General features: G+C 36.7%; 1 protein-coding gene across 1 annotated transcript; it reads right to left on the bottom strand.

Annotated features, from left to right (window-relative positions):
• Positions 1-2,762: 2,762 nt before the first annotated feature.
• On the bottom strand, positions 2,763-3,730 carry LOC107019216. The gene is made up of 2 exons (XM_027917173.1): positions 3,289-3,730; positions 2,763-3,190 (listed from the first exon to the last, which is right to left on the bottom strand). The coding sequence occupies exons 1-2, from the start codon at positions 3,728-3,730 to the stop codon at positions 2,763-2,765; spliced, it is 870 nt and encodes a 289-aa protein (XP_027772974.1).
• Positions 3,731-17,474: the final 13,744 nt, after the last annotated feature.

The raw sequence follows: 17,474 nt of genomic DNA, 5'->3' as shown, positions 1-17,474 counted from the left end.
GAGTGAACTAACCCAACACTGTAGAAGCTTATATATCTCTTAGGGATTAAACCCATGGGGAAAATCCACAACTAAACTCAAGAACGTCGATGAACACCTTCATCCTTTCATCTTTTCTCCTCTTTTCTCTTCTTGCCTCTTCATGAACTTTAAACTAAAACCCTAGGTGTATATTAGGATTTTAAAACTGATCTAAAAGGATTAGATTCTTAAATAGTACTTAAAAGGTATTAAACCTGATTGGGTAAGGAATGAACGAAAATACCCCTCACTATTTTCGGCTAACTTTCCTTAACTGGAAAGCCTAACTTCAAAAGGTCATATCTCACTCATCCGAACTCAAAATTTAGCGAACTCAACGGAGTTGGAAAGGTAATTAAAATATCTTTCCTATGGTATCTTTTAGCACACCTAACTCATCCCGTGCTAAGAATTATGGTCGTTTGAAGTTGACCCAAAATTCATACTTTACTTTACTCTCCAAATTTCAAATTTTTGTTATTTTCAATTAATTTTTTTTTGAAACTCACAGTGCTAAATCTTGTAACATTCCTTATTGAAATCTCACTCACTACGATTAACGGGACAAGTCTTAGTTAGAAAAAAATTTCTGGGTTGTTACATTGTCGTCCGTGTGAAGCCTCATAAAACACCATCTGCATACTAGACTAATAAGTGTTATCATAAGCGAACTCTGAACTCTGTCACAGGCAATTACTCATCCAGATGACCACTAAAGTTGGTGTCCGATTCCTCAAATGCTATTTAAGTAGGGGAGAATATAATAGCCCAAAATAAAGAATATTTTCATCATTTAGCCTAAAACAAAGAAAGGGCTATAAGTCAGTTGAAGTTGTGCAATTTATGAAATTAACACAAATCAATGTAGCTTTACAGAATTTACCAAACGTTAGAGAAAAAAGTAATTGGAAGAGGAAGACGGGGAGAAGAAGAGGAGGAGAAACCAAGCTTTGAAAAGAGGTTTTAGGCAGCCGCCTTAGTGTGGAAGCAGAGTCACGTGGTACTTGTGTTGATGGAAGGTACCAGGTATCTAGCGGTTGAGGTGAAATATCTGAGTCCGGAGCCTAAAAGATATAAAATATTAACGAAAATTCTAAAACGGTATATAAAATTTTATATTAACCAAAACGGCAAAATCGCTGGAACAACAACGATTTACTCCACCGGAAAAAGCAAAATCGCTGCCATTGCAGCGATTTTGCAAAATTAAAAAAATTTAAATTGCTACAAGGCACGATTTTATAAAAAAAAAATTAAATTAAATATGGAAATTGCTGCCTAGGCAGCGATTTTATAATTTTTTTTATTAAAATCGCTCTAAAAATAAAAAAAATAAAAAATGGAAATCACTACCTAGGCAGCGATTTTTCAAAAAAACATTTTTTTCAAAAAAAAAAATTTTCTTTTAAGAAAATCGTAGGAAAAACAAATTTCATTGATTTTCAAATATTTTTTTTGAAATTTAAATATATAGCTTATAAGAAAATATGCATTATTTAAAAAAATTAAGAATAAGTAAGGTAACAAAAATATTTTCTTACTAAAAAACGATATTATATTGAATTTAAATTTAAATGATGTTTGAGTTCAAATAGAATTCTAAATTCAAATAATTAAATTTTTTTAAAAAGAAAATCGCTGCCTAGAAAGCGATTTTCATTTTTTAAAAAAGTTTATAAGCAGCGATTTAATTTTTTTTTTTATAAAATCGCTGCCTAGGAAGCGATATCCATTTTTAATTTTTTTTTTTGAAAATCGCAGCCTAGGCAGCGATTTCCATATTTTAAAAAAAAATTTACAAAAAATTGAAAATCGCTGCCTAGGTAGCAATTTGAATTTTTTTAAAAAAAAATCACATTTTGCAAAATCGTTGCAGTGGCAGCGATTTTGCTTTTTCCGGTGGAGTAATCGCTGTTGTTCCAGCGATTTCACCGTTTTGGTTAATATAAAATTTTATATACCGTTTTGAAATTTTTGTTAATATTTTATACCTTTTAGGCTCCGGACTCGCAAATATCTTTATATTAAGTTGGACATAATAAATTTGATTGCCATGGACTATATAAAGGAAGAAGAGTAAGTAAATTGATATGTATTTAATGAAGTCTAAAGTGAAACATGAGTGAAATATCTTTATATAAAGTTGGGCATAATTAAAATCTATGTTTGATTTGAGAATTTTTTGGATTTCATTTCGTTTGTTATACATAATTCTCTTCGTATTTAAAGATTGATTCTTTGACTGATGATATATAAATTTCCCCATAATCTTTATAACGTAATGTCTTAGTTGTGTTGGTTTACTAGAAAATTAAAGGAAAAAAAAGTTGAAGTTCTATACATTGATGATGTATAAATTATTAACACAAAAATCAATTAAGAGTTGTTACCAGTTCTAAAGAAATGGAAGAGTTAGAGCTCAAGTTCAATAAATGGTTCATTTGCCAGTTCAAACTCACTCACAATTTGAAATTCTTAATTTTTTAAAAAATATTATTCGGGCATTGCGCTTGTACCTATGCTAGTTATCTTAATATTAATAACATAGAAGAAAAACATAAACCATCTGATTCCAAAAACCATCAATTTCATCAAATATATTCATAATTCAAAATAGTAATTAGCTTATTAAGATTTCTCTATCCAGAATTCAAAAGCATCCATAAAATAGTAAACGTTTTATATCAGAAGCACAAAAGCAAAACATCATATCCCGGAGGAAGTAAGATAAAACAACCACTCTAAACTATCCGAGTCTTTGGATAAACATTTGAAACTTGAAATTTGTCCCCCATGACAGTTTTGAGTGAGTAAAAGCTTGGAATGTATGTAATCGCTGTAATGACCTCACTGTAAAAATAAACCAACCTGAAACTCTTCATTTTTGGGTCATACAAAGCTAGCTTTGTGCCACTTTGAATTAATAGTTCTCCATCTTTCCACATAAGTATCGGTTCAAAATTAAAGTGAACCAGACCACGCGGAATAGAATCCACCAAAATGATATCTTTAGTCCAAGATTCAGAAACCCCATACTCTTTCATCCGCCAAATATCAATATTAGTGTTGTAATAATCAGTCAAACACAAATAATTCCCCAACTCTACTAGCTTCAAGTTCCAGGGTGGATTTACCAGTCCGGGTGGAGCTGGCAGGGACTTGACCTTCTCTGTCTCAATATCAAAGGAGTAAATGATGTCATTTTTTTCGCTATCCATCCAATGAAGAGCACCATTGATATTAACCTTGCCAAACATGGAATTTTACCCACATTTCTCCATTTCTCACCAACTCCAACAGTATAAACTTCCAATCCTGATACTTTAGTAAGCTTTCCAACTACTAATCTCAATACCTTATACTTTCCAGACGCTTTGCTAAAACAAAATCCATAAGTAACACCACAATCAGTAATCTCCCATTTAGGCAATTTAACTTCAAAATATTCACCCAAAAGAGGATTACCAATATAAAGAGAATGTTTCTGATCAATATTCGTCGAGTCATTCACGAAACAAGTAAATCCATTACACAAACCAACTAAAAACACGCTCCCTGGAGGGTAGTGAAACTTAGGGGTCAATTGAATGGGTCTGTTACAATGGCGAGCATAAGAACTATACTCTGGTTTGATTTCTAGAAACGAAGGATTGCCCACACCATCGATAAGATAAATGCAAGGGAATATTTGGGATCTTGTTTGATACATTTTAACAAATAAAGGGTCGTAAGATAAAACATTATACCAAAGTTTACACACAGTCTTACATTGGAAAATGGACTTAATTGACAATCTTGAAAGAATGTCGATCAAAATCATCAAAGGAAGATCCATAATCCTCATCCTTGGGACATGAGAGTTTCTGCTTCTTTTGCAAGATGAGCTTTTGACGTCCATGGTTGTCACTTCCTTTGAACAAAATGATTTTCTAGTTTTGAGGGGTTTGGTCAATTGAACTTTCATATATATAGACTGTAGACCTTGACTAGATACAGTTGGATGACTTCTAGAAAACTATTTAAGGAAAAAAAATTAAATGCTACTTTACTTCTTTTGGATGACTTCTCAAAGTCAATAATAATAATAATAATAATAATGATAATAATAATAATAATAATAATAAGTGACTTCTTTTAACATTTACCTTATTTAGCCATTTGAATAGGATATCATCAATATTTTACCTTTTTAAATACCTTCTCTTACCTTATTAAGTAAGGAGATTGATACTATATTTTATAGAAAGTGAAATATTGATATGGAGTTGCGGAAATGTCTTAAAAAAAAAATAACTTTTCCTAAAAGAGTAAAGTGTATTGCATGGATTTAGTTTAAATATCATGTTTATTTTTATTATTACTCAAATTAAGTGTACATTATGTTTAAATTCATCATTAGGCAATGATGAAATATCTCATTTTATGTTAACGATCTATTTGGTTTGATTATGTCTGTACTTTAACATTTTTCTTCTCATTTTGTCTTTACTTTTTTTTCTTCATTTGGTTATTATAACAATTTTATTTTATTTTCTACCCTGCCGTTTTATAGAAGTTTTACACTGTATCCTACTTTTATTGTAGGTTTATCATACAAGTTGTCATGTGTGTTATTATAAAATGAATAAAAGAAATGCAACTTTGTTGACTTTGCAAAGCAATCAACTAAGCAATGTTAAAATGGACATCAATATATACACCAGAATTCAAAAGCATCCACAAAATAATAAAAGTTTATATAAGAAGCACTAAAGGAAAACATCATATATATTGCGGAGGAAATAAGATAAAACAAATACTATATAGTATTTTAGTCTTTGGATAAACATTTGTGACTTGAAAGTTGTCCTCCATGATAGTCTTGGGTGAGTAAAAGCTTGGGATGTATCTAGTCGCTGCACTGACATCACCGTAAACTTTAAGCCAGATGAACCTCTTCGACTCGGGTCTGTATGAATCTAGGCTTCTGTAACTCTGAATCAAGATTTCCCCTTCTTTCCAAATTAATATTGGGTTTAAATTACATTGACGGAAATTCCGCGGAATAGAATTCACCAAAATGGTATCTTTGATCCAAGATTCAGCAACCTCATACTCTTTCATCAACTGGATATCAGTTTTAGCGAACCGTCTAATGTTATTATAAGTCAAACACATACAATTTCCCACCTCTACTATCTTCGAGGCACATAATGGAGTTTCCAGACCAGGCGGAGCTGGTAGAGACTTGATCTTTTGTGTCTCAATATCAAAGGAGTAAATTCTATCATCATCTTCGTTATGAATCCAATGAAGAGCACCATTGACAATAACCTAGCAAAAATTATACCGTGTAGGACATGGAATTTCACCCACATTCCTCCATTTTTCACCAACTCCAAGAGTATAAATCTTCAATTCTGATATGTGAATATGCTCTCTAACTACTAACCTCAATACTTTATACTCTCTAGAGACTTCGCTATAACAAAATCCATAAGTAACTTGATTAGCACTCATCTCCCTTTCAGGCAATTTAACTTCGAAATACTCATCTAAAAGATGATTACAAATGTAAATAGAATGTTTCTCAATATAAATTGACTTAGAGTATTTCCTAAGACACCGTGCGGCCCTCAAGGACTTACTCACTAATCTTTCAAGATCTTGTAAGTTCATGGAAGCCTTTAAGACTTGGAACGCTAAGAGAATGCTTTGAAAGACTTAGAAAGAACAAGAAAGAGTGCTTTGAAGAAGGATTTTGTATTATGCTTGGAAGATTGCTTACAACTTGCTTGGTTGATTAACAAATGAGAGCCCCTCTATTTATACTACTTCCCAGGGGGCTAAAGTGTAAATAAAAATTACTTACAAGTCCTTACTTATTTACACTTTGGTCCCTGTTCTAGAAAAGTCTACACTTTCTAAGACTTTCCAAAGACTTTCTTGAAAAGTCTAAGTTATTCTAGAGAATTCTAAGGAATTCTCTAGCCTTCTTGATTAATCTAGAAGGTTCTAGAGTTCTCCGCAAACCTCTCCACAACTCTAGAACCTTCCGCCTCTGTCTGGACGCAAAATTTAACTATGATGTGGTGGGACATGACAATGTGCTCTCTAACTGCTAACCTCAATACTCTATACTCTTCGCTATGACAAAATCCATAAGTAACTTGATTAGCACTCATCTCCTTTTCAGGCAACTTAACTTCGAAATACTTACCTAAAAAAGGATTACAAATGTAAACTGAATGTTTCTCAATAAAAATCGAATCATTCAACAAACAAATGAATCCATTACACGAACCAACTAAAGATACTGTTTCTGAAGGGTAGTGTCACGACCCAAAAATGGACGTGATGGCACTCGTCTTATCCCACCAAGACAAGTCAGCCTAAAACCAAATATCTAACAAAGTGCGGAAGTAAATGACAATCCAACAGCAATTCCTATTATGAAACCAAGTCATATTAATCCAATCCCCAAAATCAGGTTGTCACGTGCACAAGCCTCTAATGTAAATATTAGAATTGAAATAAAATAGAAGTCTTAAATGAAGTTGTCTTTCAAGTAAAAACAAAGTCATAAACTGGAGTAGGAAAGTTCGCTGAGATGACAAGCAGCTACCTCACAATCCTCCACAAGATGCCTCGGAAACGAAGAGAATGGAAGGTATCACAAAAATCCGGGCTCGTAACCTACAAAAATTTGTAGAAGCAAGGGGTGAGTACCAAACCACGCGGTACCCAACAAGCAAACCTCTAAACACAAGTTAAGTGAACAAAATACGGGCACTTCTTACACCATATCTAAACCTCCACGCTACAGTCTAATAGTTTACAGTTTACCAAACACACAACTCAATAACCACACTCTATCAGTTTACACATTCTCAATAACAACTCAATATTCAACAGTCACAAGCTTCACAGAGAAACACTCACAAGATCAACAAAACACATGTTCAAGTTCATCAATAATAAAATGTGCAATGCCATGAGATGCAATGTCAAATATCGTGATGCATGTCTTTCTTAACGATACACACCCGCTGTCTCTCAGTCCGGGACCCATGGGGGACATATCTGTCCATGCATCTGTCGCGGCGCACGACACGACCCTCGATAATAGTAACCTTCGCGGCGCGCGATACGTCCCTCGAAATATAATATCCATCGCGGCGCGCGATACGACCCTCGAAAATAGTACATCATCCTCTTACCACAACCATGTCTCAGATACAATGCAAATGACATGCTCAAATGAAAAGGGGGAGATAACCATTTGATAACAAAGCACAATTTACAACAATATATACAACACCAACAAATAAACAACAAGTCTCCAAATCATTCTCAACATCACACAAGGAAATACACGAATTTCGTACGCTTAACAAAAGTTTAGAAATCCACTTGCCTTAGCCAATCGAATAATTACTCTTGGACTTGAGCCTTCCCTTTCCGTTGAGCTTCCGAACCAATGGAATCTATTCAAGTGTATATTCACAATAAGGTTTCAGAACTAACAATACCCACACTTTTATGTGTTTAACCTTGACCTAAAAATACACCCCAAATTTATAATCAAGTTTGTAATTCTTGATATCAAAAAAAAAAATGTAAATTCTTATATTTCCAAATTTCAAGCCTAAGGTTTAGTCTTAATCTCCAAATAACATAAAGTTAATTAAGTGACATAAACATATTAAATATAAATCACAGAAACCCTAAAATTAATCCCTCAAAATTCCCTATACGTATAACTGTTGGATTTATATTATAACATATATATTCCCTAATGATATTGCAATCATCACGCCACCCAAATACAAAAAAAATAAGCCTAATAAGTTTGATTCTTCATGCTGCACACAAACCCACATATAATACTTAATGCATACAATTAATTTTTGTTCTCTTTCTTTTTCTCTAAATTTCAAAACCAATTTTTCCCACTTTCTGTTTCAACTCCAACATTAAATAATAACTATAATTATATGCATAACAATATGTTGCATATAGAAAATGGGAAATCAAATACCTGCAAACCCTTCAGCCGCCTCAAGCTTCGACCTTTTCTTCTTTTCTTATTTCTTCTTCTTTTTTTTTTTAAAATTAATTATGTACTAAAAGTGATAGGTTTTACCCACATATTTAATTAAATATAGTCTAAATGGTATAGGGTCTTAAATAAATTATCACTTTAGCCCATAAACTATCAATTAATTAACTCAAGTTACACTAATATTTAAAATTTCCAAAAATGACCTTCCGGATCATTACATTATCCACCACTAAAAATCATGTTCGTCCTCGAACATAAAGTAAAAGAAAGTACCTGAAGCTTCAAAAAGTTGAGGATATCTGGCACGCATATCAGACTCAGTCTCCCAAGTTGCCTCTCCCACTGATCGGTGCTTCCATTGCACCTTCACTGAAGCAATCTCTTTGGTCCTAAGCTTTCGAATTTGCCTATCCAAAATAGCTATAGGCTCCTCCTCAAATGTCAAGTCTGGACCCAACTCCACAGAATCAAGTGAAAGCACATGAGATTCATCCGGAATATACTTCCGAAGCATAGAGACATGGAAAACAGGATGAACTGCCGACAAACTAGGTGGCAAGGCCAACTTATAGGCCACCTCTCCCACTCGGCTCAAAATCTCAAAAGGTCCAATGAACCTAGGGCTAAGCTTGCCCTTCTTTCCAAACCTCATCACACCCTTCATGGGTGATACTCGAAGCCAAACATGATCACCCTCCATAAACACCAAAGCTCTAACTCTCCGGTCTGCATAACTCTTCTGTCGACTTTGGGCTGTCAACAGTCTATACTGAATCATACGGACTTGCTCCATAGCATCTCTAAGCAAGTCTGTATCCAAAGAGTCCATCTCCGCCGAATCAAACCAACCTATCGGAGACCTACACCGTCTTCCATACAATGCCTCAAATGGGGCCATTTGGATACTAGAGTGATAACTGTTATTATAGGCAAACTCCGCTAATGGTAAATGTTGATCCCATCTAGCACCAAAATCGATCACACACGCTCGAAGCATATCTTCCAATACCTGAATGGTCCGCTCAGATTGACCATCTGTCTGAGGGTGAAATGCCGTACTCATATCTAACTGGGTACCCAGACCATGTTGTAATGCCTTCCAGAAATGAGAAGTAAATAGTGAACCCCGATCTGATATGATAGAAATCGGAACTCCATGTAGTCGCACAATCTGACTAATATATAGCTCGGCTAACTTTTCTGCCGTATACTTCACCCGAACCGGAATGAAGTGGGCAGACTTGGTCAGCCTATCAACAATAACCCAAATAGAGTCATAACCACCCACTGTGGTAGGCAAACCCACAACAAAGTCCATAGTAATCCGCTCCCACTTCCAAGTAGGAATAGGCATCCTCTGAGATACACCCCCGGGCCGCTGGTGCTCACACTTGACCTGCTGGCAAGTCAAACACCTCGAAACAAAGTCTGAAATATCTCTCTTCATCCCACACCACCAGTAATGCTGACTCAGATCATGATACATCTTCGCCGCTCCCGGATGGATGGAATACCGAGTACAATGGGCCTCCTCAAGAATCAATCTAATGAAATCGCCTGTCCTGGGCACACAAATTCTGCCTCCGATCCGCAAGACGCCATCAGAATCAAGGACAGCCTCCTTAGCTTCTCCTCTCAATACTTTGTCTCGAATGAGACATAATTTTTCATCATCAAACTGGTGTGCACGGATTTGCTCGACTAAAGAAGACCGAGCCTCAATAAAAGCAATCATCCCATCACTCTCTTCTGAAATCTGCAAGCGGACAAGACTGTTAGCTAATATCTGCACATCTCTAGCCAATGGTCTCTCCTCAATACTAAGCGCTGCAAGACTCCCCATGCTAGGAGTCTTCCTACTCAGAGCATCGGCCACAACATTGGCCTTTCCTGGATGATACAAAATGGTCACATCATAGTCCTTCAGCAACTCAAGCCATCTCCGTTGCCTCAAGTTCAAATCCCTCTGGCTAAAGATATACTGAAGACTCCGATGATCAGTGAAGATCTCACAATGCACTCCATACAAATAATGACGCCATAACTTCAGTACAAATACCACAGCCGCTAACTCCAGATCATGAGTAGGGTAGTTCTTCTCATGGGACTTCAATTGCCTAGAAGCATAAGCAATCACTTTCCCCTTCTGCATCAACACACCACCCAAACCAACTCCTGAAGCATCACAATACACAGTAAAGTCTACACCTTCCTCAGGTAGAGTCAACACAGGAGCAGAAGTCAACAAAGTCTTGAGCTTTTGAAAGCTCTCCTCACACTCATCAGACCACTGAAAACCCACATCCTGTCGAGTCAATCTAGTCAATGGAGCTGCAATAGTAGAGAAACTCTGAACAAATCGTCGATAATAGCCTGCCAATCCCACAAAACTCCTAATCTCAGTAGGTGAAGTAGGTCGCGTCCAGCCTCTAACTGCCTCAATCTTGGCCGGATCTACTCTAATACCCTCCTTGGACACCACGTGTCCCAAGAATGTCACAGAAGTAAGCCAGAACTCACACTTTGAGAACTTGGCATACAACTTCTCTTCTCTCAACCTCTGAAGTACAATCCTCAGGTGTCGGACATGGTCCTCCTCAGTCTTAGAGTAAACCAAGATGTCATCGATGAAAACAATCACAAAAGAATCAAGGTATGGTCGAAACACCCCATTCATCAACTCCATGAATGCTGCAGGAGCATTAGTCAATCCGAAAGACATCACTAGAAACTCATAATGCCCATACCGGGTCCGAAAAGCTGTCTTAGGGATATCTGATGCCCTAATCTTCAACTGATGATACCCAGACCTCAAATCAATCTTAGAGAACAATGATGCTCCCTGTAACTGATCAAATAAGTCATCAATACGCGGAAGAGGATACTTATTCTTCACTGTTACCTTGTTCAACTGTCTGTAATCAATACACATTCTCATAGTCCCATCCTTCTTCTTCACAAACAATACAGGGGCACCCCAAGGTGATACACTAGGGCGAATAAAACCCTTACTCAATAAATCCTGCAACTGATCCTTCAATTCTTTCAACTCTGCTGGAGCCATACGGTATGGAGGGATAGAAATAGGCTTAGTGCCTGGCTCCAAATCAATAGCAAAATCGATATCCCTATCGGGAGGAACACCTGGAAGATCAGAAGGAAATACATCGAGAAACTCCTGAACCACGGGAACAGATTCCATGGGAGGTGGTTCAACACTAGTATCCCGAATAAAAGCTAAGTAAGACAAACACCCCCTCTCCACCAACCTCTGAGCACGGATAAAAGAGATGACCTTTCTAGGATAAGAACCACTAACACTCTTCCACTCAACCCTCGGAACACCAGGCATTGCTAAAGTCACAGTCTTAGCATTACAATCAAGGACAGCATGATAAGGAGAAAGCCAATCCATACCCAAGATAACATCAAAGTCTACCATCCCCAGAATGATTAAGTCTACCCAAGTGTCATACCCAGCCAAAGAAACAAGACAGGATCGATACACTCGATCCACCACTAAGGGCTTACCCACGGGTGTAGAAACACGAATAGGTACAGTCATGCTATCACATATCATATCAAATTTAGCAGCAAAATACGTAGACACATAAGAGAATGTAGAACCTGGATCAAACAACACAGACGCAGGTCGATGGCATACTGGGATGATACCTGTAATAACAGCATCAGAGGTCTCCGCCTCAGGTCTCCCGGGGAAAGCATAGCAGTGGCCTCCTCGTCCACCTCCATCCTGGGTGGTACCTCTACCCCCACTCTGCTGAGCTGCAACACCACTACTAGAAACTCTATCACCTCTACCTGACTGAACTCTGCCACGACCTCTACCCTGTGGTGCTGGTGGTCTAGTCTGGAATGAAGAATTAGGTCGAGGCCCACCACGACCCCTTTGTGAAGTACACTGCCGCATTAGATGATCGGGATCTCCACAAGTAAAACAAAATCTCTGACCTGGGAACTGTTGTGTGGACCCTGAAAACCCACTATAATTGCCTCGCCCTGTAGGTCGCTGCTGTGAACCGTACGAGCCCTGACCCGGGCCATAAGAACCCCTAGATGTCTGGCCACCCTCAAATGTCGGCATAGATGCATGAATAGGTCCCCGCTGCTGAAAAGAACCACTCACTCTCTGTAATCCCCTACCTCCAGATGAGGCACCATGAAACTGGCCTGATATACGGGCCCTTTTAGGGTCCCCAAACTCCTCTCTCTCCATCAATTCCGCCTCTTTGGCGGCGCTCACAATGGACTGGAAAGAAGCCCCCTCCCTAGATGTCCGAAACACAGCTGACCTGATAGAGAAAGTCAATCCCCTCACAAATCTGCGGATCCTCTCTGTCTCATTTGGAATAATGGCCAACGCATGCCTAGACAACTGGCAAAAACGCGCCTCATACTCTGTAACCGATAAACCATCCTGTCTCAGACTCTCAAACCTCAAGCGACTCTCCTCTCTCACGCTCCATGGGATAAAACGATCTTGGAATGCGCTAGCAAACTGCTCCCAAGTCACTGGAGGAGATCCAACTGGCAAACATCCCGAATAAGTCCTCCACCAGTCTCTCGCTGGTCCACGAAGCTGGAGTGTAGCATATCTAACCCCATGTGACTCAGCTAATCCAACCACCTCTAGTAACTCTCGGCAGGTAGTTAGAAACTCATGAGCGTCCTCGCTCTTCCCACCCTGAAACTGAGGTGGGTCCATCTTTCGAAATCTCTCATACCTACGCTGCTCATCCTCTGTCAGAACAACCATCGATGCAACTTGACCCCCAACTGCTGGTGCAATATCATTCTGAACCGCGGGATCTACTGGTAGTTGCCCCACCGCATCCTGAACAACTGGAGCTTGTTGCTGCTCTTGGGTCTGAGCCCCCTCTCTAGTACGAGAGTCATGTGGTGTGGTAGTTGCACCACCACCCTGAGAAAAGCCCTCTAACACACTTAACACCCTCAATAGCGTATCCTGAAGCAAAGGTGTGACTACGGGATCTGGAGGAACCTGGTCCTCTCTGTCATCAATCTGAGGTTCGGTAGAGACCTCTCTAGCACGACCTCTCACTGGTGCTGCTCCACGTCCACGACCTCTGGCTACTGTCGCACTACTAGCACGACCTCTAGCTCGAGATCTACCCCTACCTCTAGCTGGGGCCTCAACAACTGCCTCGGGAAGTGCCTCCCCTCTACCACCAGTAACATTAGTTCTAGTCCTCGTCATCTGTCAAAAGAGTATACAACAACTCAGTACTAACGAAGGTAACTACGCACGATGAGAAAGAATGAACAAAAGGAAGTTTCCTAGTAATCTTTATAGCCTCTCAGAGATGAGTACAGACGTCTCCGTACTGATCCTTGAGACTCTACGTAGACTCGGCTTGTATACACGTGAGACCTATGAACCTGGGGCTCTGATACCATTTTGTCACGACCCAAAAATGGGTGTGATGACACTCGTCTTATCCCACCAAGACAAGTCAGCCTAAAACCAAATATCTAACAAAGTGCGGAAGTAAATGACAATCCAACAACAATTCCTATTATGAAACCAAGTCATATTAATCCAATCCCCAAAATCAGGTTGTCACGTGCACAAGCCTCTAATGTAAATATTAGAATTGAAATAAAATAGAAGTCTTAAATGAAGTTGTCTTTCAAGTAAAAACAAAGTCATAAACTGGAGTAGGAAAGTTCGCTGAGATGACAAGCAGCTACCTCACAATCCTCCACAAGATGCCTCGGAAACGAAGAGAATGGAAGGTATCACAAAAATCCGGGCTCGTAACCTACAAAAATTTGTAGAAGCAAGGGGTGAGTACCAAACCACGCGGTACCCAACAAGCAAACCTCTAAACACAAGTTAAGTGAACAAAATACGGGCACTTCTTACACCATATCTAAACCTCCACGCTACAGTCTAATAGTTTACAGTTTACCAAACACACAACTCAATAACCACACTCTATCAGTTTACACATTCTCAATAACAACTCAATATTCAACAGTCACAAGCTTCACAGAGAAACACTCACAAGATCAACAAAACACATGTTCAAGTTCATCAATAATAAAATGTGCAATGCCATGAGATGCAATGTCAAATATCGTGATGCATGTCTTTCTTAACGATACACACCCGCTGTCTCTCAGTCCGGGACCCATGGGGGACATATCTGTCCATGCATCTGTCGCGGCGCACGACACGACCCTCGATAATAGTAACCTTCGCGGCGCGCGATACGTCCCTCGAAATATAATATCCATCGCGGCGCGCGATACGACCCTCGAAAATAGTACATCATCCTCTTACCACAACCATGTCTCAGATACAATGCAAATGACATGCTCAAATGAAAAGGAGGAGATAACCATTTGATAACAAAGCACAATTTACAACAAGAAATACAACACCAACAAATAAACAACAAGTCTCCAAATCATTCTCAACATCACACAAGGAAATACACGAATTTCGTACGCTTAACAAGAGTTTAGAAATCCACTTGCCTTAACCACTCGAATAATCACTCTGGGACTTGAGCCTTCCCTTTCCGTTGAGCTCCCAAATCGATGCAATCTATGCAAGTATATATATTCACAATAAGGTTTCAGAACTAACAACACTCACACTTTTGTGTGTTTAATCTTGACTTAAAATTTCACCCCAAATTTATAATCAAGTTCGTAATTCTTGATACCAACTAACATTTCAACTATTATATTTTCCAAGTTCCAAGTCTAAGGTTAAGTCCCTTTTTTTTTTTAATACCAACTCTAATAATTCACCAACAATTAATTATCTATCTTAGTATAACAAACTCAAATTATAATATGCTAACAATAGTAAGGATATTTCTGTAAATTTACTCTCCAATACTTCCATCTAGTCAAAGGCTTAATCAGTAGAGGTCACCATCCTGATACATTCTCAACTTTTCAAAATACAAATTTTTACATATATTTTCCTTTCCAATCACTTCCAACAACCCAATTTAATAATATCTTAGTTTATAATGTAAACAATAAGAAAAGAAAAATAAATAAAAGAAGAAAAAATAATAATATTAAAATCGACAGTTTTATGAAATGAAAAAAAAACAATTTGCAGATTGTATTACCTGCATCCAAACTTTCCAAACATATATGTATGATCATATCGTGGCAATCAATGCCAATGATTAGATTATTGTTAGTATTATTTTATTATTATTATTTATTTTTTTACAACAATTAGAAATATTATAAAATAATTAAAATTGTAAGGATTTGATTAATACATTACTCTCTCTTTCTACCTACCATAATTGCCTATGCATATATATGATATATAATATATAATGTTGAAAGTAGCAATTCAAAGCAACATACCTGCACTCGTTCAACGTCGCCGCCACAAGCAGTTCCTCCTTTTCCCTATTTTTTTTATATATATCTATTTTTTTTTTGAATTATTTAAGTACTAAAAGTGATAGGTTTTACCCACATATTTTATTAAATATAGTCTAAATGGTATAGAGTCTTAAATAAATTATCACTTTAGCCCATAAACTATCAATTAATTAACTCAAGTTACACTAATATTTAAAATTTCCAAAAATGACCTTCCGGGTCATTACAGGTAGTGAAACTTGGGGATCAACGGAATAGGTCTTTTAGAGCGACCATAATAATAATGATAACTTTCTTTGAGTTCCAACTTTTTTCTCTTTATGTTTGCCTGAATTATACGGTTGGAGGTAATATTTACCTTTTGTCTCTTTATGTCTTCCTGAATTATACTGTTGGAGGTAATATTTATCTTTTTTCTCTTTATGTCTTCGTGAATTATACTGTTGAAGATAATATTTACCATTTTTTTTATCTTTATGTCTTCGTGAATTATGTTGTTGGAGGTAATATTTACTTTTTTCACTTTATGTCTTCCTGAATTATGTTATTGGAGGTAATATTTACTTTTTTCTCTTTATATCTTCCTAAATTATGTTGTTGGAGGTAATATTTACTTTTGTCTCTTTATGTCTTCCTAAATTATGTTGTTGGAGGTAATATTTACTTCAGTCTCTTTATATCTTCCTGAATTATATTGTTAGAGGTAATATTTATCATTTTTTATCTTTATGTCTTCCTGAATCATGTTGTTGGAGGTAATATTTACTTCTGTCTCTTTTATGTCTTCCTGAATTATACTGTTGGAGGTAATATTTACCATTTTTTTATGTTTATGTCTTCCTGAATTATGTTGTTGGAGGTAATATTACTTTTTTCTCTTTATGTCTTCTTGAATTATGTTGTTGGAGGTAATATTTACTTTTGTCTCTATATGTCTTCCTGAATTATACTGTTGGAGGTAATATCTACCTTTATTCTCTATATGTCTTCCTGAATTATACTGTTGGAGGTAATATTTACCTTTTTCTCTTTATATCTTCCTGAAATATACAATTGGAGGTAAATATTTACCTTTTGTCTCTTTATGTCTTCCTGAATTATACTGTTGGAGGTAATATTTACCTTTTTTCTCTTTATGTCTTCCTGAAATATACTGTTGGAGATAATATTTACCATTTTTTATCTTTATGTCTTCCTGAATTATGTTGATGGAGATAATATTTACTTTTTTCTCTTTATGTCTTCCTGAATTATGTTGTTGGAGGTAATATTTACTTATGTCTCTTTATGTCTTCCTGAATTATACTGCCGGAGGTAATATTTACCATTTTTTATCTTTATGTCTTCCTGAATTATGTAGTTGGAGGTAATATTTACTTCTGTCTCTTTTATGTCTTCCTGAATTATATTGTTGGAGTAATATTTACCATTTTTTATCTTTATGTCTTCCTGAATTATGTTGTTGGAGGTAATATTTACTTTTTTCTCTTTATGTCTTCTTGAATTATGTTGTTGGAGGTAATATTTACATTTTTCTCTTTATGTCTTCTTGAATTATACCGTTGGAGGTAGTATTTACCTTTTTTTCTCTTTATGTCTTCCTGAATTATACTGTTGGAGTTAATATTTACCTTTTTTCTCTTTATGTTTTCATAAATTATACTGTTGGAGGTAATATTTACTTTTTTCTCTTTATGTCTTCCTGAATTATGTTGTTGGAGGTAATATTTACTTTTGTCTCTTTATGTCTTCCTGAATTATACTGTTGGAGGTAATATTTACCTTTTTCTCTTTATGTCTTTTTGAATTATACCGTTTATGTCTTCTTGAATTATACCGTTGGAAGTAATATTTACCTTTTTTCTCTTTATGTCTTCCTGAATTATGTTTTTGGAGGTAATATTTACTTTTTTGCTCTTTATGTCTTCGTTATTTATGTTGTTGGAGGTAATATTAACCTTTTTCTCTTTATGTCTTCTTGAATTATACCGTTGGTGGTAAT

Source organism: Solanum pennellii, chromosome 5 (assembly GCF_001406875.1).
Source record: "Solanum pennellii chromosome 5, SPENNV200".
Classification (NCBI taxonomy): domain Eukaryota; kingdom Viridiplantae; phylum Streptophyta; class Magnoliopsida; order Solanales; family Solanaceae; genus Solanum; species Solanum pennellii.
Note: the sequence above shows the minus strand (reverse complement) of the source record. Positions and strands in the feature narration are given on the sequence as shown.